At 41.5% G+C, this 27,636-nt stretch overlaps 2 protein-coding genes across 2 annotated transcripts in view; one reads left to right on the top strand and one right to left on the bottom strand.

The window, feature by feature from the left end:
- LOC140937336 (anaphase-promoting complex subunit 5-like) overlaps positions 1-20,972 on the top strand; it is a 36,812-nt gene extending 15,840 nt beyond the window's left edge. Inside the window, exons 6-21 of the mRNA XM_073386888.1 lie at positions 5,086-5,187; positions 5,654-5,865; positions 6,314-6,395; positions 6,983-7,075; positions 7,216-7,283; positions 8,622-8,735; positions 10,435-10,591; positions 11,314-11,388; positions 11,495-11,616; positions 12,405-12,482; positions 13,048-13,101; positions 14,228-14,375; positions 15,737-15,806; positions 16,474-16,581; positions 17,735-17,829; positions 20,853-20,972. Of these exons, the coding sequence (XP_073242989.1) occupies positions 5,086-5,187; positions 5,654-5,865; positions 6,314-6,395; positions 6,983-7,075; positions 7,216-7,283; positions 8,622-8,735; positions 10,435-10,591; positions 11,314-11,388; positions 11,495-11,616; positions 12,405-12,482; positions 13,048-13,101; positions 14,228-14,375; positions 15,737-15,806; positions 16,474-16,581; positions 17,735-17,829; positions 20,853-20,972 (1,698 nt within the window). The remainder of the gene's footprint in view (positions 1-5,085; positions 5,188-5,653; positions 5,866-6,313; positions 6,396-6,982; positions 7,076-7,215; positions 7,284-8,621; positions 8,736-10,434; positions 10,592-11,313; positions 11,389-11,494; positions 11,617-12,404; positions 12,483-13,047; positions 13,102-14,227; positions 14,376-15,736; positions 15,807-16,473; positions 16,582-17,734; positions 17,830-20,852) is intronic.
- A 2,639-nt stretch (positions 20,973-23,611) lies between these two features.
- Positions 23,612-27,636, bottom strand: part of LOC140936836 (uncharacterized) — an 11,467-nt gene continuing 7,442 nt past the window's right edge. Inside the window, exon 9 of the mRNA XM_073386334.1 lies at positions 23,612-27,636. This exon is cut by the window's right edge and continues 413 nt beyond it. Coding sequence (XP_073242435.1) covers positions 25,111-27,636 — 2,526 coding nt within the window. The 3' untranslated portion in view covers positions 23,612-25,110.

Here is a 27,636-nt window from a genome sequence, read left to right as displayed (position 1 = left end):
CCCTTTTTACCCCTTGTTGCCCTTGTTACCCCTTGTTACCCCTTCTTACCCCTTGTTACTCTTGTTACCCCTTCTTACCCCTTGTTACCCCTTGTTACCCCTTGTTACCCTTTTTACCCCTTGTTGCCCTTGTTACCCCTTGTTACCCCTTGTTACCCCTTGTTACCCCTTGTTACCCTTTTTACCCCTTGTTGCCCTTGTTACCCCTTGTTACCCCTTGTTACCCCTTCTTACCCCTTGTTACCCCTTGTTACCCCTTGTTACCCTTTTTACCCCTTGTTGCCCTTGTTACCCCTTGTTACCCTTGTTACCCCTTGTTACCCCTTCTTACCCCTTGTTACCCCTTGTTACCCCTTGTTACCCTTTTTACCTCTTGTTGCCCTTGTTACCCCTTGTTACCCCTTTTTACCCTTGTTACCCTTGTTACCCCTTGTTACCCTTGTTACCCCTTGTTACCCCTTGTTACCCTTGTTATCCCTTGTTACCCCCGGTTACCCCTTGTTACCCTTGTTACCCCTAGTGACCCTTGTTACCCCTTGTTACCCCTTGTTACCCCTTATTACTCTTGTTACCCTTCTTACCCGTTGTTACCCCTTGTTACCCCTTGTTACCCCTTGTTACCCTTGTTACCTCTTGTTACCCTTGTTACCCCTTGTTACCCTTGTTACCCCTTGTTACCCTTGTTACCCCTTGTTACCCCTTGTTACCCTTGTTACCCCTTGTTACCCTTGTTACCCTTTTTACCCCTTGTTACCCTTGTTACCCCTCTTACCCCTTGTTACCCTTGTTACCCCTTGTTAACCCTTGTTACCCCTTGTTACCCCTTGTTACTCTTGTTACCCCTTGTTACCCTTGTTACCCCTTGTTACCCGTTGTTACCCTTGTTACCCCTTGTTACCTCTTGTTACCCTTCTTACCCTTGTTACCCCTTGTTACCCTTTTTACCCTTGTTACCCCTTGTTACCCCCTGTTACCCCTTGTTACCTTTTTTACCCTTGTTACCCTTGTTACCCCTTGTTGCCCTTGTTACCCCTTGTTACCCTTATTACCTCTTGTTACCCCTTGTTACCCCTTGTTACCCTTGTTACCCCTTGTTACCCTTTTTACCCTTGTTACCCTTGTTACCCTTGTTATCCCTTGTTACCCCCTGTTACCCCTTTTTACCTTTGTTACCCTTGTTACCCTTATTACCCCTTGTTACCCTTGTTACCCCTTGGTACCCCTTGTTACCCTTGTTACCTCTTGTTACCCCTTGTTACCCCTTGTTACCCTTGTTACCCCTTGTATCCCCTTTTACCCCTTGTTACCCCTTGTTACCCTTGTTACACCCTTGTTACCCCTTGTTACCCTTGTTACCCCTTGTTACCCCTTGTTACCCCTTGTTACCCTTGTTACCCCTTGTTACCGTTTTTACCCTTGTTACCCTTGTTACCCTTGTTATCCCTTGTTACCCCCCGTTACCCCTTGTTACCCCTTGTTACCCTTGTTACCCTTGTTACCCCTAGTGACCCTTGTTACCCCTTGTTACCCCTTGTTACCTCTTGTTACCCTTTGTTACCCTTGTTACCCTTGTTACCCCTTGTTACCCCTTTTTTCTCCTTGTTACTCGTTGTTACCCTTGTTTCCCCTTGTTACCCCTTGTTACCCCTTGTTACCCCTTGTTACTCTTGTTACCCCTTGTTACCCCTTGTTACCCCTTGTTACCCTTGTTACCCTTGTTACCCCTTGTTACCCTTGTTACCCCGTGTTACCGTTTTTACCCTTGTTACCCTTGTTACCCTTGTTATCCCTTGTTACCCCCTGTTACCCCTTGTTACCCCTTGTTACCCTTGTTACCCTTGTTACCCCTAGTGACCCTTGTTACCCCTTGTTACCCCTTGTTACCTCTTGTTACCCTTTGTTACCCTTGTTACCCTTGTTACCCCTTGTTACCCCTTTTTTCTCCTTGTTACTCCTTGTTACCCTTGTTACCCCTTGTTACCCCTTGTTACCCCTTGTTACCCTTGTTACCCCTTGTTACCCCTTTTTACCCTTGTTACCCTTGTTACCCCTTGTTACCCTTGTTACCCCGTGTTACCGTTGTTACCCCCTGTTACCCCTTGTTACCCTTGTTACCCCTTGTTACCCTTGTTACCCTTTGTTACCCCTTGTTACCGCTTTTTACCCTTGTTACCCTTGTTGCCCTTGTTAACCCTTGTTATCCTTCTTACCCCTTGTTACCCTTTTTTCCCTTGTTACCCTTGTTACCCCTTGTTACCCCTTTTTACCCTTGTTACCCCTTGTCACCCCTTGTTACCCTTTTTACCCTTGTTACCCTTGTTACCCCTTGTTACCCCCTGTTACCCCTTATAACCCTTGTTACCCTTGTTACCCTTGTTACCCCTTGTTACCCTTGTTACCCCTTGTTACCCCTTGTTACCCTTGTTACCCCTTGTTACCCCTTGTTACCCTTGTTACTCTTGTTACCCCTTGTTACCCTTGTTACCCGTTGTTACCCCTTGTTACCCTTGTTACCCCTTGTTACTTCTTGTTACCCTTATTACCCTTGTTACCCCTTGTTACCTTTTTTACCCGTGTTACCCTTGTTACCCCTTGTTACTCCTTGTTACCCCCTTTTACCCCTTGTTACCCTTGTTACCCTTGTTACCCTTTTTACCCTTGTTACCCTTGTTACCCTTGTTACCCTTGTTACCCCTTGTTACCCTTGTTACCCCTTGTTACCCTTGTTACCCCTTGTTACCGCTTTTTACCCTTGTTTCCTTTGTTACCCCTTGTTACCCTTGTTACCCCTTGTTACCCTTGTTCCTCCTTGTTACCCCTTGTTACCCTTGTTACCTCTTGTTACCCCTTGTTACCCCTTGTTACCCTTGTTACCCCTTGTTACCCTTGTTACCCCTTGTTACCCCTTGTTACCCTTGTTACCCCTTGTTACCCTTGTTACTCCTTGTTATCCCTTGTTACTCCTTGTTACCCTTGTTACCCCTTGTTACCGTTTTTACCCTTGTTACCCTTGTTACCCTTGTTATCCCTTGTTACCCCCCGTTACCCCTTGTTACCCCTTGTTACCCTTGTTACCCTTGTTACCCCTAGTGACCCTTGTTACCCCTTGTTAGCCCTTGTTACCTCTTGTTACCCTTTGTTACCCTTGTTACCCTTGTTACCCCTTGTTACCCCTTTTTTCTCCTTGTTACTCCTTGTTACCCTTGTTACCCCTTGTTACCCCTTGTTACTCTTGTTACCCTTGTTACCCCTTGTTACCCCTTGTTACCCTTGTTACCCTTGTTACCCCTTGTTACCCTTGTTACCCCTTGTTACCGTTGTTACCCCCTGTTACCCCTTGTTACCCTTGATATCCTTGTTACCTCTTGTTACCCCTTGTTACCCCTTGTTACCCTTGTTACCCCTTGTTTCCCTTGTTACCCTTTGTTACCCCTTGTTACCCTTGTTACCTCCATTTACCCCTTGTTACCGCTTGTTACCCTTGTTACCCCTTGTTACCCCTTGTTACCCTTTTTACCCCTTGTTACCCTTGTTACCCCTTGTTACCGTTTTTACCCTTGTTACCCTTGTTACCCTTGTTATCCCTTGTTACCCCCCGTTACCCCTTGTTACCCGTTGTTACCCTTGTTACCCCTAGTGACCCTTGTTACCCCTTGTTACCCCTTGTTACCTCTTGTTACCCTTTGTTACCCTTGTTACCCTTGTTACCCCTTGTTACCCCTTTTTTCTCCTTGTTACTCCTTGTTACCCTTGTTACCCCTTGTTACCCCTTGTTACCCCTTGTTACTCTTGTTACCCTTGTTACCCCTTGTTACCCCTTGTTACTCTTGTTACCCCTTGTTACCGTTGTTACCCCCTGTTACCCCTTGTTACCCTTGTTACCCTTGTTATCCTTGTTACCCTTGTTACCCCTTGTTATCCTTGTTACCCCTTGTTATCCTTTTTACCCTTGTTACCCTTGTTACCCCTTGTTACCCCCTGTTACCCCTTGTAACCCTTGTTACCCTTGTTACCCTTGTTACCCTTGTTACCCCTTGTTACCCTTGTTACCCCTTGTTACCCCTTGTTACCCTTGTTACCCCTTGTTACCGTTTTTACCCTTGTTACCCTTGTTACCCTTGTTATCCCTTGTTACCCCCCGTTACCCCTTGTTACCCTTGTTACCCTGGTTACCCCTTGTTATCCTTGTTACCCCTTGTTACCCTTGTTACCCTGGTTACACCTTGTTTCTCTTTTTTCCTCTTGTTCGTTTTGTTCCTATTTTCCCCTTTTTTCCCTTGTTCCTTCACTTTTTTGGTTTCCACCTTGTTCCCCTTGTTCCTCCTTTCCCCCTTGCTCTGCCAGTTTGTCTTTTTTCCCTGTTCCCCTTTTGCCATGTTCCACCTACTTCCCTGTTCCCTCTGTTCCCCTTGTTTTCGTTTTTAACCTGTTGTGCCTGTTCCCTTTGTTTATCTTGTTCTCCTTTTTTTCCTGTCACCCCTTTGCCCTTGTTCCCGTGTTCCTCCCTGTTCCCCTTGTTCCTCGTTTTTTTCCTGTTCCCCTTGTTCTCCCTTTTCACCTTGTTCCCCTTTTCCCCCTGTTTCCCCTGTTCCATCTGTTTTCTCTGTTCTCCCTGTTCCCTGTTCCCTTTTTTTCTCCTGTTCCCCCTGTTCCCAGTGTTTTCTTGTTGCCCGGTTCCCTCCTCTTCCCTGTGTTCCTTGTTCCCCTTGTTCTCCCTTTCCCCCTATTATCCCTGTTTTCCTTGTTCCCCTTATCATCCTGTTCCCACTATTTGTCTATTTCCCCTGTTCCCCTTGTTCTCATGTTCTCCCTGTTGCCCTTGTTGTCCCTGTTTCCCTTTCCTCCCCTTTCCCCATTGTTTCCCCTCTTTCCCTGTTCCCTCTTTTCCCCTGTTCCCCCCTTTTCTCGTGTTGCCCTGTTTCCTTTGGTCCTCTTGTTTTCCTTGTTGCCCTGTTTCGCTTTTCCTCCTGTTGCCCCTGTTCCCTCTTTTTTCTCTGTTCCCCTGTTTAAAAAAGGATTCAGAGAGGTGTCTTTTAAGATAGAAATAATAAGCAAAATACATATTGATTGATTATTTTTTGCAAGGTTTCTCTAATACAGTCTTCTGAGGAAGAAGCCCTTCCACCACCTGCACTGCAGTCAAAAATAAATGACATTTTGACAGCTTCACCAAATATTGCAGAGGCTGTAAGTTTGCTTGTTTTAAATTTCTTTTCTCTGAAATAAAACTGAAGTAAAGTCTTGTTAACTACCAGATATGCAGTACCTTGTAAGTCATTTGAATCAATTCTCAATAGGACAGGTGGAAAGCAAACAAGCTGAATGCAAAGAGGCAAATAACAGTGGATCAAGTTGTATTCTGTCTGTTCTTGCTATATTTTTAGGTAGTAATTGCGCTTTTTCTTCTTCACAAAACGTGTGAAAAGTTGAATCATTTTGTCTTGCTCTACCAAAACAATTAACCCAACCTTAGCCCCCAGGGCTTCACAATCGTCTTCAATTTTCTGGCGATTACTTTGCTCTATTGACGTCATTTTCTGTTTCAAGTTGGTCAGTGCTACCTGGTTATGAAGAATTAACCATGTGATTTGAGTCAATCAGAAACGGAGAAACATTTTAATTTAATTAATGTTTCAACTTTGTTCTACATCAGCATTTTGCAAGCTTCCTTAATTGCCTGAGAACTAATGAATTCAAGGAGGCACTGGACAGCTTGTATCATTACTTTGATCGACAACAATGGCAAGGTGACTCTTTAGCAAATAAAGGAGTATGTGACTCAGAGGAAGCAGAGACGGAACGATGCCACAGATTCCGATATGCTGCTCTCAATCTAGCTGCTCTTCATTGTAGATTTGGTCACAGGTAATTACTTTCAAGGGTCAAAAACTCATGTTTACCTCTCAGACAGAAAAAGAAGTCACACTGTAGAACACATTAATCTTTATTTTTATCAATGTATCTGAAACTAGTCTATTGGAATCCAGCACATACTACTGATTCACTGATAGCAACCTACAGATTACTAATCTGTAGGTTGTGAGCTTAATGCATGATTTCCAGGAGCAATGTCAAACTATGTTCTGTGTGACGGTGCATTTGTCATTATATTCTATAAAACAATGTATGATAAAACAGTTATCAGATTCAGTTTTTGTGATGTCGGGAATAATCAAGGTATCAGTAAGTGATATCAGCCTCGGCCTTTGGCTCAGCTGATGACAGTTACTTTGACCTTGATTATCCCAGATATCAAAAAAGCCTTATCCAGTGATTATTTATAATGCCATCTTTTATTTACTTTGGTATTCAGGCAAGAGGCAATGGCGGCATTAAAGGAGGCCATTCAAATAGCACAAGAGACAAATGACCATGTGTGTTTAGAACACTGCTTGGTATGTCAATATTTGACTGAAATCTATCAGAGATTTTGTTGAGCAAGACTACAAAGCAATTTGTTTGTTCAGAGTGACAAATAACCAGAAAAACTGCGTTGAGGCAAAGAAATTTGTCTACCATATTTACTGGAAAGAGTGCCTCCTCCTCTGAGCAACGATTGTTTTTGTGACTTTATTGTTGTTGCAATGCTGATGTGGCTGACATTGGTTTTGTTGTTATACTGTGCATGTTGTTATTTCTTTGCTGCACTCGGTAAGGGACATAAACCTTTAGAACAAACCTTTATGGTTCAATGGTAGTAGCTGATTTGGTAGTGCTGGTTAGTTGCAAACAGGACATTTTACTGAAGTCCAGTCTTTGCGCCACATCAAGTTGTCAAACAACATGGCTGCTCTCACAGCAAAAGAATTCAGTAAACTCTCAAACTTATTTTGCAAAATCCTGGAAAAGGCGTTAGGCAATACGAAACAAGTGTAGTGGCAAGAGATTAAATTTGACTGGTCACACCATGACAAATTAAGATCTCTGAGTTGTACCTTATCGATATACCAATTTTTCTTCTTTTTGTTTTGTTTTTCCCCAGGGATGGCTTTACAGATTGGAACAAGAGGGTAGTTTTCAAGCAAAGCTTTTGCTGGACAGATTTGTTGCAAGAGCAGCTGAACTTAAGATTCCTGTACGAAGAAAAATTGAGCTAATTTTTTTTATCAGATTTTACTCTCAGTTGTACTTTTGTTGGTGTATTAACAGCTGCGTTCTAGCGCGTACTTTTAAATTAAAGTGTTAAGTCTTTTTCCTTTTTGATAATATCATCAGTATTTAACCTCTCTTGGGATGCTGAACCACTGTCAGTATGATACAATGGCTGGAGCTCCACCGCCCAAGTGAGTACCTTTAAATGAGTACCTTTAAAACATTTTTAGTAACGTGCGTGGCAGGTGCCGGTTATAGAGTGCACTGGCCTGCAAAAACAGCCGTTTCTCCTCGTTTTTTCGCCGCAGGGGACGTTTCGCGTGGAGGAACGTCTGCGACTCAGCGACAGGAATTCCATACTGATGACGTAAAATCTGTCTGGAATCCGGTCAGAAGCGCTAATTGGTCGACGGAGTAGTTACATTGTTTTAGCTATTGTTTACGAATGACAGACAAAAGGCCACAAAGGTCAAATGTGAACGCGATGAATCTCTAACAAAACAGTCAATATTTGTGGAATATAGTCGTCTCTAGAAGAAGCATTTGAGTTTTGCTGGAGCTTGCTCGCAGATCATCACTACACTTTACCAAAACGTAAAATAGACCAGTTTCGAATTAAAAATTACCGCTGAATACAAACATTAACGACACATTCATACAGGGTTAGCCTCGACTTAAAGTAACATATTCAGAAGTTCCGGCAAGTAAGTGTTTGAAATTTGAATATATACAATAGACAGAACAATAAACAGGTCTTTTCTCGTTGGAATTTGTGAATATATTTACTTCAGATGGAGGCTAAGCCTGTAAAAAATGTGTCTTCACTTCTTTAATTCAGCGGTCATAGCGAACTCGAAACTGGACTATTGAACAAATATGTATTTGCAACCTCATGACTACTGGATTTGTTATTTAAACATTGATTTACGTCATCAGTATGGAATTTCTGTCACCGAGTCGCAGACGTTTCTCCGGGCGAAATGTCCCCAGCGGCGAATAGCGAGGAGAAGCGGCTGTTTTTGCGGGCTAAGAGTGCACCAGGGGAACATGAAATGGGGAGAGAAGGAGGAGAGAAACAGGAAGTATCCTGGCCCTTTTCCCCCTCATGTGCTCATGCGTCCTCAAAATTTCTCCCTTCGCCCTGGCTTTCTTAGTCAAATTCAGTGTACATATTCTTATGTCTTGTTTTCGTTTCTGCCCTAAGTCAACTCTGATTGGATGTAAGTCCAAATTTGTCGTACAGTCTTGAAATGCTTGCCTTGTAGGCATGTAGCTATAATAGATACGCCAAAAATGCAGATGGCAGCCACAGAGGTTTGACTGAAATAAAATGGGTGATAAAATCGTGCTATTATGGACTATCATCATTACAAACACTAATTTGAAGTCCCAAAGGGTCCACAATAACGGAAGTTGACTACTTGTTATTCAACTGTTGTTTTGGGTACTAAACTGCAGCATCTATCTCCGGTACCACAATGTGAGTAAACTTGAATAAGTGCCCACTGTGACTTTTTGTCTCTTTGTAGGGTTTTACAAAACCTTTCTCAAATCACCATCATCAACTCTCAGAATTCTCTTTCCGATCTAATGGCAGCAACTCATGTACAACAAGCAGCAACATGGCAAATCTACGGCAAAGAGTGAGTGATGTTTTAGTACAATTTAGTCTCTTACTTTCTGTACAAGAACAAGATGTTTTAAGCCTTCAATGAAAGACGCATTGCTAGGCTGGAGTACTGGGAGTACCTTGAAACCACTAAGAGCAAAGTCACCATTCAAGCTAATAGCAATACGAGTTGACAATCAGATGAACTGATCAGATCTCTAGGCACATGCATGCAAGAGCACCAAGTGTGGAAAATACTTGTAAGCAAGATATAATAATTATATTAATTATTTTTAATATTAAAATATATAGTCATATTAATTACTGGTTTCAGTTTTACTTGTGATTGTTTGAAAACAAGTTGCAAGATTTTTTAGCCAGTCACAATGTGTGGAAATGCAAAAATCGACGGGAGATTGCTTTCATGTGCTAGTTAGACTGTTAACAGCCCTTTTTTTACGTATTATTTTATTTGATGGATGCGTTATTATTGTTATTATTATTAATTATTTTTTACCTTATTTGCACATACCGTATTTATTCGAATAAGCACCCAACCTCGAATTAGCGCCCACCTCGAATAAGCGCCCATCCTAAAGGCCCAAAAAGTTAATAAGCGCCCAGCCTCGAATAAGCGCCCACCTCCTCCTCCTCCCAATCAAACTCAAATAAGCGCTCACCCCCAACCCACCCACTTGAGTGAATAAATTCTAATAAGAGACTTCCCCGAGGACGGAGTTTTCTTCAGAGTATTTTACAGAAACCTTGCGTTGTTACTTCTTCGCGTTTTGTTATTAGCATTTATTGTTTTGTTGCAAAATAAACATACTTCACTTGCTTAAAATGGTGAAATCTAATAAGCGCCCACTCTCAAGGTCCAAAAATTTAATAAGCGCCCAGGGCGGTTAATCGAATAAATACGGTATTTATTTATTCATTCTATTCTTACACCCTGCACTGGAATTTGCTAGATGTCCTTATAGGATTTTGCAAATAAATTAGGCAGATGTAGATGCGTGAACTATAGGTGGCACCCTTCACATTTTGTGCTTCACATTTGCTTCACGTTATCCTGTTCTGACCGGTGTGCATTGTGAAAATAGAGCATTTTCTGACTTGTCTCCCGTTGTCTCTCAGTCGGCCTATTAATATTCACAAGAGAAGCGCAGTCAAGGGGACTCATCACCCCTTCACATCATGGTTTGGGTGGGTACAGTAAGCTCATAAATGAACTGAGAGCGGCTGCCAGTGGCGCCTTTGTATGCTGATTTCCAAGCTTACTTTTCACATGTTAATATATTATATATTGTAAAGAGGGCACATCTGTTGTCCTCTCATCCATGACTCCTTCCTTCCCTTTTTGCTCTCTTTGGCCTAGTCTTGCTTCTTACATTAATTATTTATTTATTTTATTTTATTATTTTGCCACACAGAATAAATTACAAGGAGGATAAAAAAGATAATAAATAGGTTAATTAATATTAAATTTAAAATGAGCATACAACTTGGAAGGGGTGACTGTGGCGGGGAAATCTCCGAGAAGCCGAGCTTATGAGGAATAGAGATTTCCCCCCACGGGCAATTTAAATTTTAGGCGGCATTTAGAAATAAAGAAAGAAGACGTGTATTCCATCCCTCGTGTGCGATTCCCGCATCTAAATAGATAAGAGATGACTTGGGACAAGTCAGGGGCAGTCCTGATTAGTTAAAGTTACCATCACTTTTCTTTCCAGTTGTATTGCAGGCATATTTACCCAGCTTCCATTACAACTGAATAGTTCATTATCAAGTCAGGGGACTGCACCTGCAGTTAATGGTGCTACCAGGGTACAAAGTGCTGAAGCTAACTGTCTGTCGCTTTGCAGTCTGGCCGAGCAGCATTCAAATAAAGTAAGAAACTTGAAAAATCAGTCAGTATTATTTCAAAAAAAATGAAGTCCTTCCAAGGATCGTGCCTTTCCATTTTGGGCATTTTAATCGTTTCCTTTTTTATCATGTACCGTACGTAAATCCTCTATTAAGCCCCCCTCTCAAATAAGCCCCCTCCCTCTAATAAATCCTCCGTTTTCAGGGGAAGAAAGTTAATAAGCCCCCCCCCCCCCCCCTCCCTTAATTATTCTTTACTAATAAATGAGAGACTGGAAGTTCAGATTTGATTCTGATCCTCGGCTGCATGACCTCCAACCTTCCTGTACTTTAGCTTTTTCACTTTGTATTCGAGTTCTTTATGGAGAACTGATACCATCGTCTTTTCTTCATTAAATAAGCCTCCCTTCTCAAATAAGCCCCTCGTCTCTATTAAGCTCCCCCCCCCTCCCAGATGGGCTTGAAATAAATAACGGGGGGGCTTAATAGAGGATTTACGGTATGTATATTTCAGTTACTTTGACCTTGCTCAAGAAAGTATGGAATAAGCCTATACTTCAACTAGTGAAATCCCTACCCTTTGTTTCATTCACCTGAAGCATAAAAAGGTCCTTTTCGGGCTTAGCCTCCCCGTATAGACCGCCATAATACGGATTAAGAACTAAGATATTTTTTGCCATCGCCAGCGAAATGCCTAGCAGTTTTTCTCCGTTCGTTTTTCACAGTGCTTATTCCTTTTTCTCTAGGGTATGTTCCAAGAGGCTTCAGACATCCTAACATTTTGCAAAACAAAGTTTCCCGAACCCTCCAAGCTGTCTAAGGTGGGTAACGTACATGCTCTTATAACATACATCATATTACTTGGCTTTGGCTACCTGTCGTGCTTTACATTTTGATAAAACACCTCTTCTCCGGTGTTCGTTGTAGCTGTGGATGGCAACAGAGGGCATGATTGATCACAGCAGGGCGTTACTGCAAGGGAAAATGGATGAAGCAAAGAAATGCGTGGAGCGGTTAGCAGCGGTGGATGAACCGGAAGCAGAGTACAGGTTAACAGTTTATGTCGAAATAGTGACTGTACAGTTCCTTTGGTTGTTTGCCATTTACTTGGACAAACCGGTCGGGTCGCAGTTTGAACAAATGGTAAGCAAAATTCAGGACTGGTAATTTCTTCCCGGAATCGCGTTTACCATTTGCACAAATGAGTTCCATTTACCGAAAAACCGCCTTGAAGGCCTGAAACTGTTATCAAATATGGATTTGAAGAAATGGAGCACGAATTTTCCGTTTGGATTATTCCAACCGGATTTTCCGGAAACTTTTTGTAAGTGGTAAACAACCTTTTTTCGGCCTTATTGAGGATTATTTCGTTCACCAAAATGATTGTTATGAAATGGATATGAATTTGTAAAGTTCATCATATATGAACCAATTCAATTTCTTAACTTTCAAGACAATCGCGTAATGATAATGCCATGTTTTTACTGACAACTGTCCTGCGAATTCATCCGCATCTCATCACTCCAAGCCACTGGGGACGGCGGGATACGTTGAGAGACGGCAGTATTAAAGTGGCGTGAGAAGCGACCCGCGCGAGATCGCGTGAACGAGTGGTGAAGCCCCTCGTTCTCGGACCTGCTATCGCGTGGCGTTCGCGCGGGTCTTCTCATGATATCGATATGGAAAGCTTTCTCGCAGGCTACGTTATTTACGGGCTGATGAACAACTTAAGCCATTTGTTTGAGTTTTCATTGTGAATATATTTGGTCTCTAAAATTGAGATATTCTAGGGTGACAGACTAATTTTCTATCTTTTTACAACATTGTTTCTGTTTAGGTTAGCTTTAAACATGCTTCATACAGGAGATTACACTGCTGCGTTCGCTCTTTTGCAGAAACTGCTTGACAGCTCCAGGTACTGGAATTTCATGCAATATTTCCCTCGCAGAATCCAAGTACATCTATCTACCCCCCCCCCCCCCCCCCCCTGTGCACGTTGTTTTCAGACCGCTGGCAGTTCTCTCATTCCCATACAATCTCGATCTCTTTCTAAAAAACTCTATTTCTTACAGAGGATCCATTGTTTGGAATCTTTTAGAACCATCCGCTGTCAGCGCCAGGGACTATGCCAAAAGGGCAAAAAAATCTCACGCCCTCAGAAACTTGAACTTTAATGAAGAGTCACCGCAAATGAGTCCTCCCCAAATTGACAGTGATTTCGTCTTTTATTGATTCTATTCATATCTTTTATCGTACATATTTCAGCTTTTATTGACTACATTCAATTTTAATTATTATATTTTATTAACATTTTTTACACGGCCCCATAAGCTATATTAGCTTTAAAACCCACCGTGTTTAAATAAAAGATGTTGTAAAGAACATTGAGTTCTCTCTCTTTCGAGTCCGCATTAAGGAGAGCTGACTGATTATCGATCTCATTTGTTTTCTTGTTTTTCGTATCCTTGTATCTAATCCAGAGACCGAGTGTTCATAAATGATGGCAAGAAATCGGCTGCTGAGTATCAAACCAGGTAATGGGTTAATTATCTTCAGTTATTTCATCTTTGACACGCAGCCTTGCTCCGCGTATTTTAAAACAGAGATCGAAACTGGACGAAGCATGAAACAAGATGCCGGGATAACTTGTTAGGGAAGAACTCTGCCCTCTGTACAGACCCTTTTGTGTCGTGTGGAGGCCGGGGATTGGGGAGAGAAAAAATGCGAGCGTGAGGAAGGAGGATGCCTTTTTTTCTCTTCCCATCTTCCATCGCATGCTGGGTATTTTTTATCTTTTAATTTCATTTTTGGAATGAAGTAAACTGCCACTTTTAAGCCTGTACTTATACATATTCATAAGAGGTTTAAAGAGGGCTTATAACAGAAAGAAAAAGCACTTCGAACAGAGCTATAGCGTTGCTGATCAAAATACGATTTGTATTAACTGATTTTTAATTAACCCTCGAAATGTTGGAATATATCGAATTCATTTTAATACATGATAGAGATGTGGGTGGGGGGGTGGGGGGGGACGCGTTTATGATCGGATGTATTTTTTTGTTAGTAAGGGAATGTTCAACAAAAAATAATGAACAAAAGTGCCGTCGTGTGGGAAACGTTTCGGGTCTGGCCCTTCATCAGTGGAGTTACAAGTATTTTTTTTATTAGACTACGAGTAGTCCCCCATTTTTCCTCAGGGATAGTAGGGCGAGCGAAACGCGCGCGCGCGTGAAAATCACCCCACGCGAGAAAAGGTGACACGCGGCGGGGAGAGAGAAATTTTTTTCTCTCTCCCCGCCGTAAATGGGCATATGGGGTGGGGTGAGTGATCTTACAAGCGGCAGTTTACGGTAGCAGTGGGAACCCTCCGGAGTAGAGAGGTAGATTTTAAATATACTTCTCGGTTACTTGATCATTGTACCAGGCTTTCTTCTGAGTTAATGATACTCACTAATGTATCTGGTTGAAAAGAAAAACTGATTTAGGCGTAAATTAGGAAAGGAAGCATTAGAACGCCGGCAAAGGCTCAACTTATCTCAGTTCTGACTTTTTTTGAAATCCAGATGTGTAACTCGATTTGGTCACGCCCGCCGTGCGTTAAAGTATGATCAAGTTTATTAAGTTTATAATATCTAAAGCTTCTCTCTTTCGTATCAACAGAATTCTCGCAGCTCTCGCGCAGCTGTTCATATTACTAGAAGATCCCGTGGCAGCGCTTCCGTACGCCTTGAACTGTTTAACCATCTCGCGGTCACACTTTCTGGACAATTCTGCTGCCCTAGCTACACTTTATATCGCACAAATTCAGGTATTTTTCTGAGCTGTGGCTACTTTGAGTCTTTTAACACTCAAAGTAACCAACTCTTAAAAGAATTGTTTAATACTTTAGACAAAATACTACTGTATATGTGAACAGGTCATTCCGAGATCAGGGACCGAAACTACGACGGCGACGGCAACAGTAACGTCAAAAAGGATGTAGGTTTAATAAGCAAAACAACAACTATGCACGTGCAGCACACTTTTTTGTAAAATTTCTTTGCCTTCCTGCACACCTACGAAGCGAAATGACCAAATTTTCACCCCCCCCCCCCCCCCCCTCCCCCCGTAAGGGAATCCAAGACAGTCTTGGATGCTGATTCCACGCCGTGGATTCGGATTCCAGCTAGTGCATCCGAGTCAATGGAACTTCAATTACGGATTCCAATCGTTTGTGAGATTCCGGATTCCTTAAGCTGTATTTCGGATTCCAGAGTCCAGGATTTTGGATTCCACAGTAAAAAATTATCCGATTCCCCTCCTTTTGAATAGCTCGGCGACTTGGGATAACCGCGAAAAAGTTTGAATGGATACGCAGTCTAGTTTTCATTGGCGTCGCCTTTGTCCGATCGTAAGGTCCCTACTCCCTATTAACTTTTCATTAGACGTCAAAAAGCTCATAGGAAGCGACCGTGACACTTTTACCTGAGACTAAATACAACTATGTGACCAATTCTTTCCGAGATAAACCTACTATTGGCGGGATTAACCAAAGAATCGTCAAAAAGCCATGACGGCTACCCCGAGATATTTGTCTCGTGTTTCTGAATCCCACGATAAAACAGCCAATCAGAAGAGTAGCTATCAAATTTTCCTTGTCAATACGCACTGCACGCGACAAGTAGCGCGGGATACAAACTTTAGTGTGACATTGTGACTGCTTTTACCTCTTCGTGTTAAAACACCGCGAGGGAAATGCTGTCAGAATTTACAGTGAAAAACCACGGCTATTGTCAGTATTGTAGAATACCGTATAGAAGAAAAGTGAAAACTGTAAATTCATCCTATAATCGTGTCTAAACGGAAAATTGATATGGTAAATTTTTCAATGAGGTGCCAGTCTATCGCATTTTTTTTTTGTTAAAGTTATTTTCTGGAGAAGAAAGTAAACTAGCCCTAATTATCCTGTTCGATGTTCGCCCTTTTTGAAGCTGGATTAAGGAGGGGTGAATTAAAACAACAGTAAAACAAAACAGGAGGAACCTATCGCTTCTGTTTATTTTCAGGGTTTGTTCGTCAAAAAAAAGGGACAAAAGATGGTGTTTTGTGAAACCAGTTCGCCTTGTTCACTTATTATCATTATTCGTATTTCAGTTGCATTTTAAAAACGAGAATAATGTTGTTTTTAAGCTTTCTTTAGGGTTACCTACAAAAGCCGCCGTCTTGGTGAAGAAAACCATGGTGCAGATACTGTCACATGGTGAGTTTTTCGCTTGTGACCCGAAACGCTTTGGCCGCGCGGAATAATGAGGTCTAGGGATTAGGCAAGTTTTAAGTTAGTTGTAATTGCGAATTAGAGGAACGATTGACAGGGAAGGTCAGTGGGGAAGTGCTTTCACTGGATAATAGGGGGCTTAAGCAGCAACGTTTTTGAGCTACGAACGTCAACCGGAAGTGAGCTTGTTTTCTCTTTTATAATGTCTTGACGCCACCAAATTTGTATGGCTAAGTGCCTTTGCTCTTATTGAGACGATTTGCCTAAAAGTTTGTTCAAAATCACCGCTCAAGAGTGCAAAAAAGTCCACTTCCGGTTGAGGTGCGTCGCTCAAAAACGTCGCTGCTTAAACTGCCTAATCACTCACAGATCACTCACGTGACTTAGCCAGGTTCAACATGAATACCAGTCCCCAGCCGAGAGAAAGCCCTTAAAAAAAATTCTGCTGGAACCACTAAAGTGGTGTCGAGAACCGAGAAAAGTTCAAAGAGAGACGCCTTTAGCACTGTGCCCTTCGGACACAAATATTATGTGATTGTTTTAGCATGAGGTCTTTCTTAATGATGTCAATCACTCAAAAGCATGAATGCAAGAGATTTGCCCGTGTGCTAGTGTGCTTGGATTATGTTACTGATTTTTGGCCGCTATTTTCTACTTTTTTCAGGTTCGTACTATGTCCAGTGCTGTGCTCGCTTTTTATTAGTCAAGTGTCAGCTGACTGCTTCATCGCAACAAGAGGATAAAACCAGAAGGGACAATGGTAATTCGTGTTATTTGCAATAGCAATCTGTTTGAGGTGACGCTGTCGCTCTTGCTGTTGGCTATTTCCGGGTTGCGCTGGAAATAGGGTCAGAACCATCCAAAAATAATTTCCATAGTGCAATTCGATGCGGTTCCTACCCAGTCTCTATCACTTCTTCCAAAATGACTAACCCAGCTTTGAACAACTTGGCCCAGTAGGGTACACATTGGCCTCTTTGCAGTTTTCATCTTAAGTTTACTTTAATTTTATTAAGCTAAATTTTAAGTTACTTTCATTAATAGTCCCTTACACGTTTTTTTTTTAACTTTTGACATGGACAAGTTAGGGAAAATCTGTCGACACCATTGGAAAAAGCGCCTTAAAATTAGTGCAATTTTCAAGTTTAAAAGTGATACGTCTTAAGCGAGCGAAGATTTTTACATAGCTCCGCAATGTTGCTAAAATTTACCGACGTTTCTTCTGCGCCTCCATTATACAAACGTCTGTAAAATATCGCGACTTTGAGGAGCTATCTTTTCGTTAGTATTCAACAAATCCTTTTCAAACTTGGCAGTTATGCTCGGATTTAAAGACGCTCTTTATAGCGGATTTTATTTGACAAATTTTCCCTAGCTTGTCCATGTCAAAAGTTGAAAAACAAACAGACAAAAAAAAAAACATGGAGGGCTAATCTGAGAAAACAGCCGACATTTGGAGACGTTGTCACTCGTTTCTCCGCCAAATGACGTCTTAGAAACAATCGCAGAAATTCCATACTGATGTCGCGTCACTACCCAGATCTGGGTAGTGCTTCTGATTGGTCGTGCCGCGTGGGAAATTTGATTCAACCAATCAGAAGCACTACCCAGATCTGGGTATTGACGCGTCATCATTATGGAATCAGTTTCTGCCCTCGTTTCTCAGACGTCACTTGGGGGGGAAACCAGTGGTAGCGTCGCCAAATGTCTGCTTTTTTCTCAGGCTACTGGAAGGCCGGTCTATTAGCCGTTATGTTGATTGCCGAACCTTGTGTTCGGTGCTGAGAATGGACACAAGATTCCACCTCGTTCCCAAGGTTCTTTCCTACTCAAATCACCGAAAATATCATCAAAGCGCGTTCACCTTTGACACTTTTGGTTACGTAAGTCTTACTTGTCTTGATTTTTTCCAGATCTACGATCTGCTCTTCCTGCCTTGGACAGAATTGTGAAAGGATTTAGAAAGTTGGGTGCAGTCCACAAAACAAGAGACGTCTTGTACTATCAGGTGCCATAAATTTCATAGCTGTCTTTCAAGTTGAAAGCAAGTTACCTGCGCTTGTTTGTTAAATGACTTCACTTCACGTTAATGGCCGTTTTCACACTAGAGAAGGATTAGGGTGTTTAAGCAACAACGACAACGAGGGCTATCGGAGCAGCAAAATTAAAAAGCGAACTTAAGGGAAAACTCTTTGAAATTCTGGAAAAAGAAGACGATTATATTAGAATTTCTGATATTAGAGTGCAATTCTCAAAATCCTGACTTCGTTTACGTCTGGTTTTTAACTACAGTCTGTCTTCCGTCTCACTCTGGCTATAAACCTCACGGCAAACTAGATTGCTTATTTATTTATTTATTATAGAATTTTCTTTTTTCCTCTTGTGCCCGCCTCGAATAGCCCTCGCTAATTGCGGGCACAAGCTTTGTTGCGCACGCAGCGGAGCACCATGAGTAAGGAAATTTGGTAATCTATGCATCCAAGAAATTTTGGTTCTGAGAAAATCGTCCGTACGGGGAACAGTGGTCTTTTTTGCATGAGCATGCGCGACCGCTGAACACTCGATTTACATGGAGGCTCACCACAGGGTCTGCCTTCATCAAAATGGCGCGTCTCAAAGCTATCATCGCGATTATTTTGCTCGTTGGTCTTGGGGAATGTGCTCGTGATTTAACAAAATGTGTAGTTTGCAAAACAAAACCTCTAACATGGTCTTAACAAAAGCGGAGTAGACCGGCTTTAACATACCACGAGCTACCATCAAATTTCATCTCCCGACTTGACCTGGACAACAGCGCGCGTGTATGTAGTGCTTCTAGGATTGCGCTGACCTCATCAAAGTCTAAACAAAGTGTCGAAACGTTTGTTGATGTTAGTAAACACTTTCAATTGTTTTGGTTTTGAAATGGGAAAGGAACACAAATATTAAAAAAAACACAGCAAATTTCATCGAGTGGGTTGGAAGTGAATTAATAAATGTTCTACAATTTTCGCAGCACTTTAAAGCTACAAAATTAAGGGCACACGAGACTTAGATTAGTCACCTGGTGAGATGTTTGTGGAAGTCACTCTGTATGTCTCGAACAATAAAAAAATTGAATGATACTAACGAGACACAGTCAAAACTGCATTCAATAGGACCGAAAAAGTCGAATTTTGTGAACAATTTTGATGAAACAAACGATTAGGTTTCCCAAGAAGCACAGTAAACATGTGATGCCGACCAAAGGTTAAAACTTAAGAGAGCACTCAAGTTCTGGCTAACAGCAAATTCCTTTAAAAGATGCCTTACAATGTTAGTCGACGCAAAAACAAGAAGTTCTACTTTTCTCCGATAAACAAACTTTGTATCGCTAAAATACTAAGGGAACAACTTTCTATTCCAACTGATTACGACGTGGTAGTCGCCTGCTGATCGTTATTAATCCACTCCCGAAATATAGCTTAATCAGCTTTCCAGAAATTATTGACAGAAATCCTCTACGGCATCGAGAAACTAATTTACATCCGATTTATTGACAAACGCTAAATAAAGAACATTTTGCTCAATAGCTACCCATCAGCAATGCACTCTATGCCAAACTTTGCTGTTCTTGAAAGGGAACTATCAAGACACGGGTCGAGCGCCAAACAACAACAAGCAGCCGTGTTCGTGTAAGACATCCTTGAGAAACTTTCTCTTTCACCTCTTTCAGCGCTTCAGTCTCCACTTTAAATCACCAGACCTTTACTTATTTTGTACAACGAAGGTCTTTCCTAAGTTCCTGCTACCATTTGAATCTCAAGCAAGCCTATGCACCACGGTCGTCGTCACTGGTCGCGTCGTCACTTAGTGCGCATGCTCATACAAAAAAAGACCCCTGTTGGTACGGGTTAATTCCGCACGTACGTCCACCCCTTCATATAAGCCGGGATGAAATTTTGCATTTCACGCACCCCCGCGAGAGTTAAAAACCAAAGGAGACCAATTTCGTTGGAAGAAAAACATAAAAATTTATAGCGGCGGTGAGAAACAGGGGAAATGCTAGCTGCCACCAAGGTGAAAATGAGCGGCAGCGAAAAAAATAGTGAACAGGAACACATACAACATTTCCTCCATAAAACGTGTTACTAGGAAGTTTCTGAGTTTCACGTTGTAGTCGTGAAAAACAATGGCATGGAAAAGTGCAAAAAAAGCGTGCAAAGTTGTTTTGTGCTAATTAGACCTACTTCGTTACACGATTTTATATCAGTTTTGTTTTAAGTTTAGCAAACCATAGATATTAACTAGAGCTTCGCTTTTAGCCCTGGCTAAATCTACATATATATTATTTTACTTGAAATAAACTTGTTTTTGTTGTTTGCTGTTGTTAAGGTGATGTTACACGAAACGATTCGCAACGACGATTTTTAGCGCAACACAGAGTTGTAGCATTGTTGCAACATTGTTTCGAATGGGTACAACATTGCTCCAACATTGCAACGCTTTGTTTTGCTAAAAATCGTCGTTGAGAATCGTCCCGTGTAACATCACCTTTAAAGGCAATAGGTTAGATTAGCAAAACAACAACTTTGCACGTACATCACGCTTTGTACATTTCTTGGCCGTCAATGCGCGACTACAACGTGCGAGTGCCTAATTTCGCGTTCTGTCGAGGACGGGAACACAAGAACACAGCGTTCTTTTTCTTTTCATGGACTTCAGTATTCGACCCCAAAAAAAATTTACCCACATATGACAAATTAAACGAGATGGAATAATATAAAGTTTGAGGCAGCGCGAATTCACTTTTTTATTGGTGTTCCGGTAGTCGTCGCCGTCGTTGTTTCCTAAACTCCCTTTTATCCGTCTGAGACGGATAGTCCATCTTCAAAATCCGTCATAATTGATGGAAGAGCGGATGGATAAAGTCAGGCGGACTGTCTATCCAAATTAAGACCGTTCCATTTTCAAATTAAGACGCATTATCTGTCCGACGCAAATTATACGGCCAATGAGATATTTCAGTCATGCTTTTAGTAGCACATTAACACGTGTTTTTATTTTTCTTAGGCAAGAATATATGATGAATTAGGGTACACTATTGAAAGGAACGCATGTGCCGCGGAGTGCTGCGAACTTCTTCAACGACATCCTACTCACTGCACAAAATCTTCTCTATTTGTTTTGTAAGACCCTGTTTACATGGAGTGGGGGACCCCGGTCTATTGGGGTAGTTTTCTTTTGTTTTGTGTCCCCCAGAGCGTGAAAACAAAAGAAACCAACCCCACTAGACCGGGGTCACCCACTCCATGTAAACAGGCCCTAAGAAAAGCTCTAGGATTTGACGAAGAGAGCGGCTACAAAAAGAACTGAAAAGGGAAGATAATACAAAGCATCTTTAAAGAATGTTTATAGAAGAACACCTTTGATGTGCAGAGATGCGCCGGAGTATTACTCTTGGGAAGGTTAAGATGAAAGGACATTAAGCGCGCGCTACGCACTGGCGACACAAAGTCGTTAAACGGACACAGTCAGCTGATGCACATGCGCATTACATACCACTTCTTGGCTGATTTGCATGTCACAAGACGCGCGTGAAACAGAAAGCATCGATTTTCGCTCTCACGGGAAATTAGATCGTTTTGTCAGTAAAAACAGCTAAGAGTATCAAACTTAGGATATATCTTGCCGTCGACGTCGGAGCTAAGTGTGCAAAAGAATATCCAGATTATCAAACCAAATATGCGCAACTTGGATGAAGGGGGCTCACATCACGAGTTCACGAACAACAATTTTGCGTTTCACGAGTCACGAAACAAACATTTACGTTTCCAGGCTCCTCAAAAATAGAGGTCGTACAAAATATTAAAAACGTTACGTTAGAGCGGTTTTCATTTGAGTGTCGAAAAGTAATTGGTTTTGCACTTTCTACACGATGCGATTGGCTTAAAAGATTCGCGCCACCTTTTCATCCAATCAGAAGTAAAACCAAAGCCAATTGTGACGCGCTCTCATGCATTTTCCCGCGCTTTGCGTCAGCCACATGTAATTACTTCGAGTTTTGATTGGTTCAATGTATTGTCTGTGTCCTATGTGATTGGCCAGAGTAATTACTTTGGTTTTGGTTTTACGACACTCAAACGAAAACCGCTCTAGTCCCATTTTGTAAAACAGAGTGCTTTGTGCTAGAGTTTATGAACCTTATGAAAAACACTGCGCTGTTATAAATTTCCTAGGGAAGCCAGCTGTAGGTGGGTCTGAGCGCAGAGAGTGTGAAGATACATCAAAAGACTCGAAAGTGAAGTTAAACCAAGCTGCCAGATGCTAGTTAAGGTTGTTTAGCTAAATTAACGATTTATTTTCTTCGATTGATCTTCAGTGTAAGTGTAAACAATCGAAGATTTTGGCAGTTAAGGTTTCATGGAGTGCACTTCAATCACGATTCACGGAACAGGTTTTCTTCTTTTCTGCCAGATGCTAGTTAAGGTTGTTTAGCTAAATTAACGATTTATTTTCTTCGATTGATCTTTAGTGTAAGTGTAAACAATCGAAGATTTTGGCAGTTAAGGTTTCATGGAGTGCACTTCAATCACGATTCACGGAACAGGTTTTCTGTACAACAAAATTCACGGACTCGAAAAGAGGTCGATCACGGCGTCACGAAAATAAGCTTGCGCCCCCCCCCCCCCCCCCCCCCTTCTTGGATATGTACATCTTCAGCCCATTGTCATCATAGACCTTGTCACGGTTTTCGACGCCATCTTGACGAGTAGGCAAACGCGTGAAAAATTACAGTGTTTGTATGAGAATCTAATGTCGAATGATTTCCGTAGAACGGCTGTTCTGACAAAAATATGATTTGTAAACTAAAGCTTCTCTCCTAAGAATTCTGCTGAAAAAATTGAGGGCGTTAGATGCGCTAGAAGACCTAGAACCACATTTTAAAATTTTCTATACATTTGTCTGTGAGAAAGTCCCGGGAAAATTACAGACAAATATATGGAGAATCTAAAGCAAGCCTCCGGAGAAATCTAAGCTCAGGTACGCCCCCCAAATTTTTTAGGACAATCCTTTGCTTTGTAGCTTTAGTTTACAATTGATATTTTTTTCAGAACAGCCTTTTTACGGAAATTATTCAACATTAGATTCTCATACAAACACTGTAATTTCTCACACGTTTGACTACTCGTCAAGATGGCGTCGAAAACCGTGACAAGGTCTATTATACGACGTCATGGTGCTGATTAAATGAATTACCTTATTATAGGAAATTAACGCTTTATGAAATTAACGTGAATATATTCGCGTTAATTTATCTTAATGTTAATTTCCGCCCTATTAAATAAGTTGCGCGTTAATTTCTGCGATGTTAATTACCATTATTTTTCCCCCAAATCTGGGACACACTTCAGACATTCTAGACGAAGCCAAACTCTCCCTTTTTGTCCAACTGGTGTGTTGGAATTTTCCTGAACCATACGTTTAGGGATAAGTGGACGATCCTTGTTTGTATTTTCCAGGTTTACAGTGTTAAAATAAATTTGTTCCTGTTCTCAACAAATTCTTGGCATTTTTTTGATGTATCGTACGCGTTAATTTCCCTTATTTTGAAATTTACCCCCTCTCTCGCGTTAATTTCCTTTTTACCTTCAAATCGCGTTAATTTGAAATACGTAAATTAACTCGTGAACGAAGAAGAAAAGTCTACAGCAAAGTGTTTGGATACAAAACAAACAAATGCTGCTAATCGAAGTGACTCACTGTAGTCTAAACTACTCGAATATGGATCTTACAAGATCCACAACAAATCAAGTGTGTAGTTAGTAGATACAAAGCTTTTATTAATATTAATAGAAAAACACTTCTCGCTAGTTACGAAGTGTTCGAATCGACTCAATCTAGTCTAAAATACCTTATTATGGATCTTATCCTCAAAAACTAGGTAGGTGATTAGAGAACACAGCAAAGACAATACATACAAAAAGTACTCCTTACTACTTGCTGAGTGTTCGAGTTGACTACCTCTTGTGTAACATACTTAGTTGTAGATTTCAAAAGATCTACAGAAACTCAAGTAATTAAACACCCATCAAAAAACGGTTCAAATTATTCAGCAAGGCCTATAGATACAAAAAAATACTACTAACTGATTATTAAATTTCTTAAAAGTCTCTAGTCTAAAATACTTAATTCATAACAACATAATAAATCGACTAGGTGATTGAAAAAAGATGACGAAACTCGTCAACAAGACCGATGAATGCAAACAAATACTACTTACTAGTCAACGAGTATTGGAATTGACTCACTCGATTCTAGCCTGAAATATTTAATTCTGGGTCTTAAAGAGATCCACAAAAATTCAAGGAAGTAATTAAATGCACTTAGATTAAAAAAATGTTACTTTCTAGTACCAATTACTATGCACCTAAAGTGCCTCACTCTAGTATAAAATGCTCAATTTGAATTTGAAAAAATCAGGTTGGTGATTTCAAAAGGTGAGCAAAGAATTGGGCGGAGTCGCAAAGCGACGAGGCCGAATTCGAGAATATACTAAGTTATCTCCCAACGCCGCCAATATAATGCGTTATTGGCGGCTCAAAATCGCAATTAGTTTTGTATTGCGATCCAATCATTACAAACCAAATCAGTTCTTACTTATTGAAGCTTACGTTAGCAACCCAATGCAGTGCCGCGATGTCAATTTCAAATTTTTAAACAGTCATCAATGTCAATTTCAAATTTTCAACTAGGCCGAAAAGTGAGACGATAATACCGCGTTATATTAATGTCTCTCTCGTAAGCAAAACTATAAGAGGATCGCGATACAGACTAAAATACTTAATGCTGGATCTTAAAAATCCACCAAAATCAGGGTACGTGGTCAAATACACGTCAAAAACGTAGAGAACCCAAATTAATATACCACTTACTAATTACTGGGCACTGGAAATTGGTCAGATTTTTGTTCAAGAAGGAAAATAAATGTTCGATGTTCTTACCACCTAACTAAAACGCAAATGGAAGTTTGGAGGAACACGAAATGCTATGAGAGCTGTATTCTTTGAGAGAGCAGTGCGGGAAAAATAAAGGAAAATCAACTCTTTTCTTTGATTGTCAAAATGTAGTTCTCTTTGCAGCCGCCATCATGACGTCATCAGCTTTTGCTAGTTGTGTGATACTGGCGATTTAGAGAAGTGCGGTTTATGGCATATACTTTGCTACAGAATCTTTTGTAATTAGTAGTTATGTTGAGGCTAATAGCTACTAACACTAAGACCTATTCTTTACCAATGAATTGTTCATTCCTTAGCTTTGTGATTGACACTTACCATACGGTTTGATTATAATTTATGTCAAAGTCCCCACACTTGTTCAAGCCAGTGGGTGGATGCATTGTCTGTTGCCTATTTATAGCCTCATTAACAATTACCGCCATTCCTTCGAGCTGGTGCAGTTCTTTGTGGCAGTGAAGAAACCACTGGCCAGGGTTATCAGATAGGAAATTTATAACAACGTATCCACCAGCAGGGACCATAACTGTGTCTTTTCTGATCGTATGTGTGTTGATGGTAAACCTCATTGTACTTGGTTCATTCCATCTTGGCATGGTACAGCTTTTCGGGTTACAGCCCTCTTTAGTGCAGTTGACATCATCGCAGGCTATGTCGCTGTTGGATTCACTGATAAAACCAGTGCTGGAGTCATATGTTGGATATCCAACGTGAACAACATGAAATGTATGGCCATGGAGATGAATTGGATGAGCACTGGGGGTAGGACCAATTGATGAAAACACCATTTGAATAGTTCTGTTGTATGGAATTTGTATCACGTGGACACATGAGCAGTCGGTTGTTGATGGATTGCAATCAGCTGCAAGGCTACAGATATTGTCCCGTTGTTGAAAGTCTTCGTATTGGGTTTGGGGTGGGAAAGAGGGAAGAATAAAATTGCGTCCATTCACTGAACTGGTCTGTTTTTCCCCCTCGAAATGAAAGTTGAGAAAATGTCTACAATTTGGGCATTTAGGGTATGGATCTGGAAGCTCCCTACTTGGAGTTGGCTCCAGTAAAGTGAGGTTGTGTACATTAATACAGTTTATGTTGTAGGAATCATGAAATTTCATGAAAGGGCAGTTCACTGCGTTGCATGGCTCCTCTTGAGTGCACTCTCTGACCGGAGAACTGTCTTTTATCTCTTTATATTTTGTCGACGGTACATTATCATCCGGATCATCCGAGTCGCCATCCTGTTTGTAGTGCAAAATAGCTTCTGCCACATGTCCCAGTGACTCATAGGGTGGCCCAGTAGTTTGATTAACTTCCATAGTCTCTGCGAGCATCCAGTAATTGTTATTTGTCGCATCTGCTTCGAGCAGAAAGTCATATCTTTCTCCGGGATGGATCATGATGTAGTCAACCTCTTCCACGGGCTCAATCCAATAGCCATCAGTGCCCACCACTGTTAGCTTATGACCATCAATGGAGAAGCTGTAAGATAAAAGCGATTGAGCCCCAATTAGCCGAAAGCGATAAATCTTTCCCCGCTCAACAGTGAATATACTCAGTCTTGTTTTGCGGTATGGAACATCAACATGCCTGCCTTTTCCATTTACGATTCCAGAAAAGTACGGGACAGGCCCAGCCCCTCCATTGTCAAAACTACGAGTGCCTTGATACGGTGTATCATTTGGTGTTGGTACCTCGCCAAGCGGCTTGTCTGGATAGAAGCCTAAGTCTGCATGGACCTGTGTGAACAGGTCCAAGGATGCCTCATGCTGCCAATCCAGAAGAGTTAAGGTGTGCTGATCTGGAAGATCTTCAAAGTTACGGTATTTGTGAGGAAGTCTGTTACGAATTAGTCTCCTTCTACAGGGGCTTTCTTTGACTATGAGTGCACCATAGAAGCCATCTGTTCTTTGAGCACCACTGTGAGAGTGGTACCAAAATGTCCCAGATGGCCGTGCAATGTACTCGTATGAAAAGCTCGACGAGGGTCCTATCTGACATTGAGTCACTTGTCCCACACCATCCATCCAAGGTGTTCCCCTCTGGTGCATCCCATGCCAATGAATTGAAATCCCTTCAGAGGTAAGGTTGTTATGAACATGAATTACAACCCTTTGTTCTTCGTGGACAATCAAGGTAGGTCCAGGAATTTGTCCATTGACGGCTATTCCCATACGGTACGTTTTACCATCTACGAACTGGGGGTTAGTGCATGTGGAGCTGTCCAATGTTGCACAACTTCGATTGGTTTGTAGTGGCTGAGGTCTTCCGAGATCATCGAAATAATAGATTACTCCCTGGGATCCACGCATAGCTATTCCTGTAGGTTCATCCACTGATAATTTCTGATAGCTGGTGAAGGTTCGAATTTCGTCAATTTCAAGGTTAAACGTACAGACGGCTACAGAACTCACGCATTCACACGATGGATTACCGTATTCACAATTGACGGTTTGTTCCCATGCCGATGTTAGTTTGATGCATTCCTTTCCTCTAAAGCCAAGCCGCTTCTCAAGGTGTGGATTACTTGTCAGGTCCATGTACTCCACTTGACCAGTCTTAAAAGAAGTGCCAAATGATTTTATGTTCCACCTTTTGTCTCCTTGACGATGAGCGCTTAGGTAAACCTTCTTGATGTCGGATATCGAGACGCACTCTGTGGTCCAAAACCAGCTTCGGAAGTTCAGCTCTCGCCTATACCTTTGGTTTGATTGAGTAGGTCCTATAAGTTCTGCTCGAAGGTCTTGGCCGTCGTGTAATTGGATACCTAAAGAGAAGGTTTCCGAGGAATCAGGTGGCTCGATTTGTCCCATCACTGAAGCTACACGTATGTACGTGATACA

This window comes from Porites lutea, chromosome 5 (assembly GCF_958299795.1).
Source record: "Porites lutea chromosome 5, jaPorLute2.1, whole genome shotgun sequence".
Classification (NCBI taxonomy): Eukaryota; Metazoa; Cnidaria; class Anthozoa; order Scleractinia; family Poritidae; genus Porites; species Porites lutea.
This window is presented reverse-complemented; position numbering and strand designations above follow the sequence as displayed.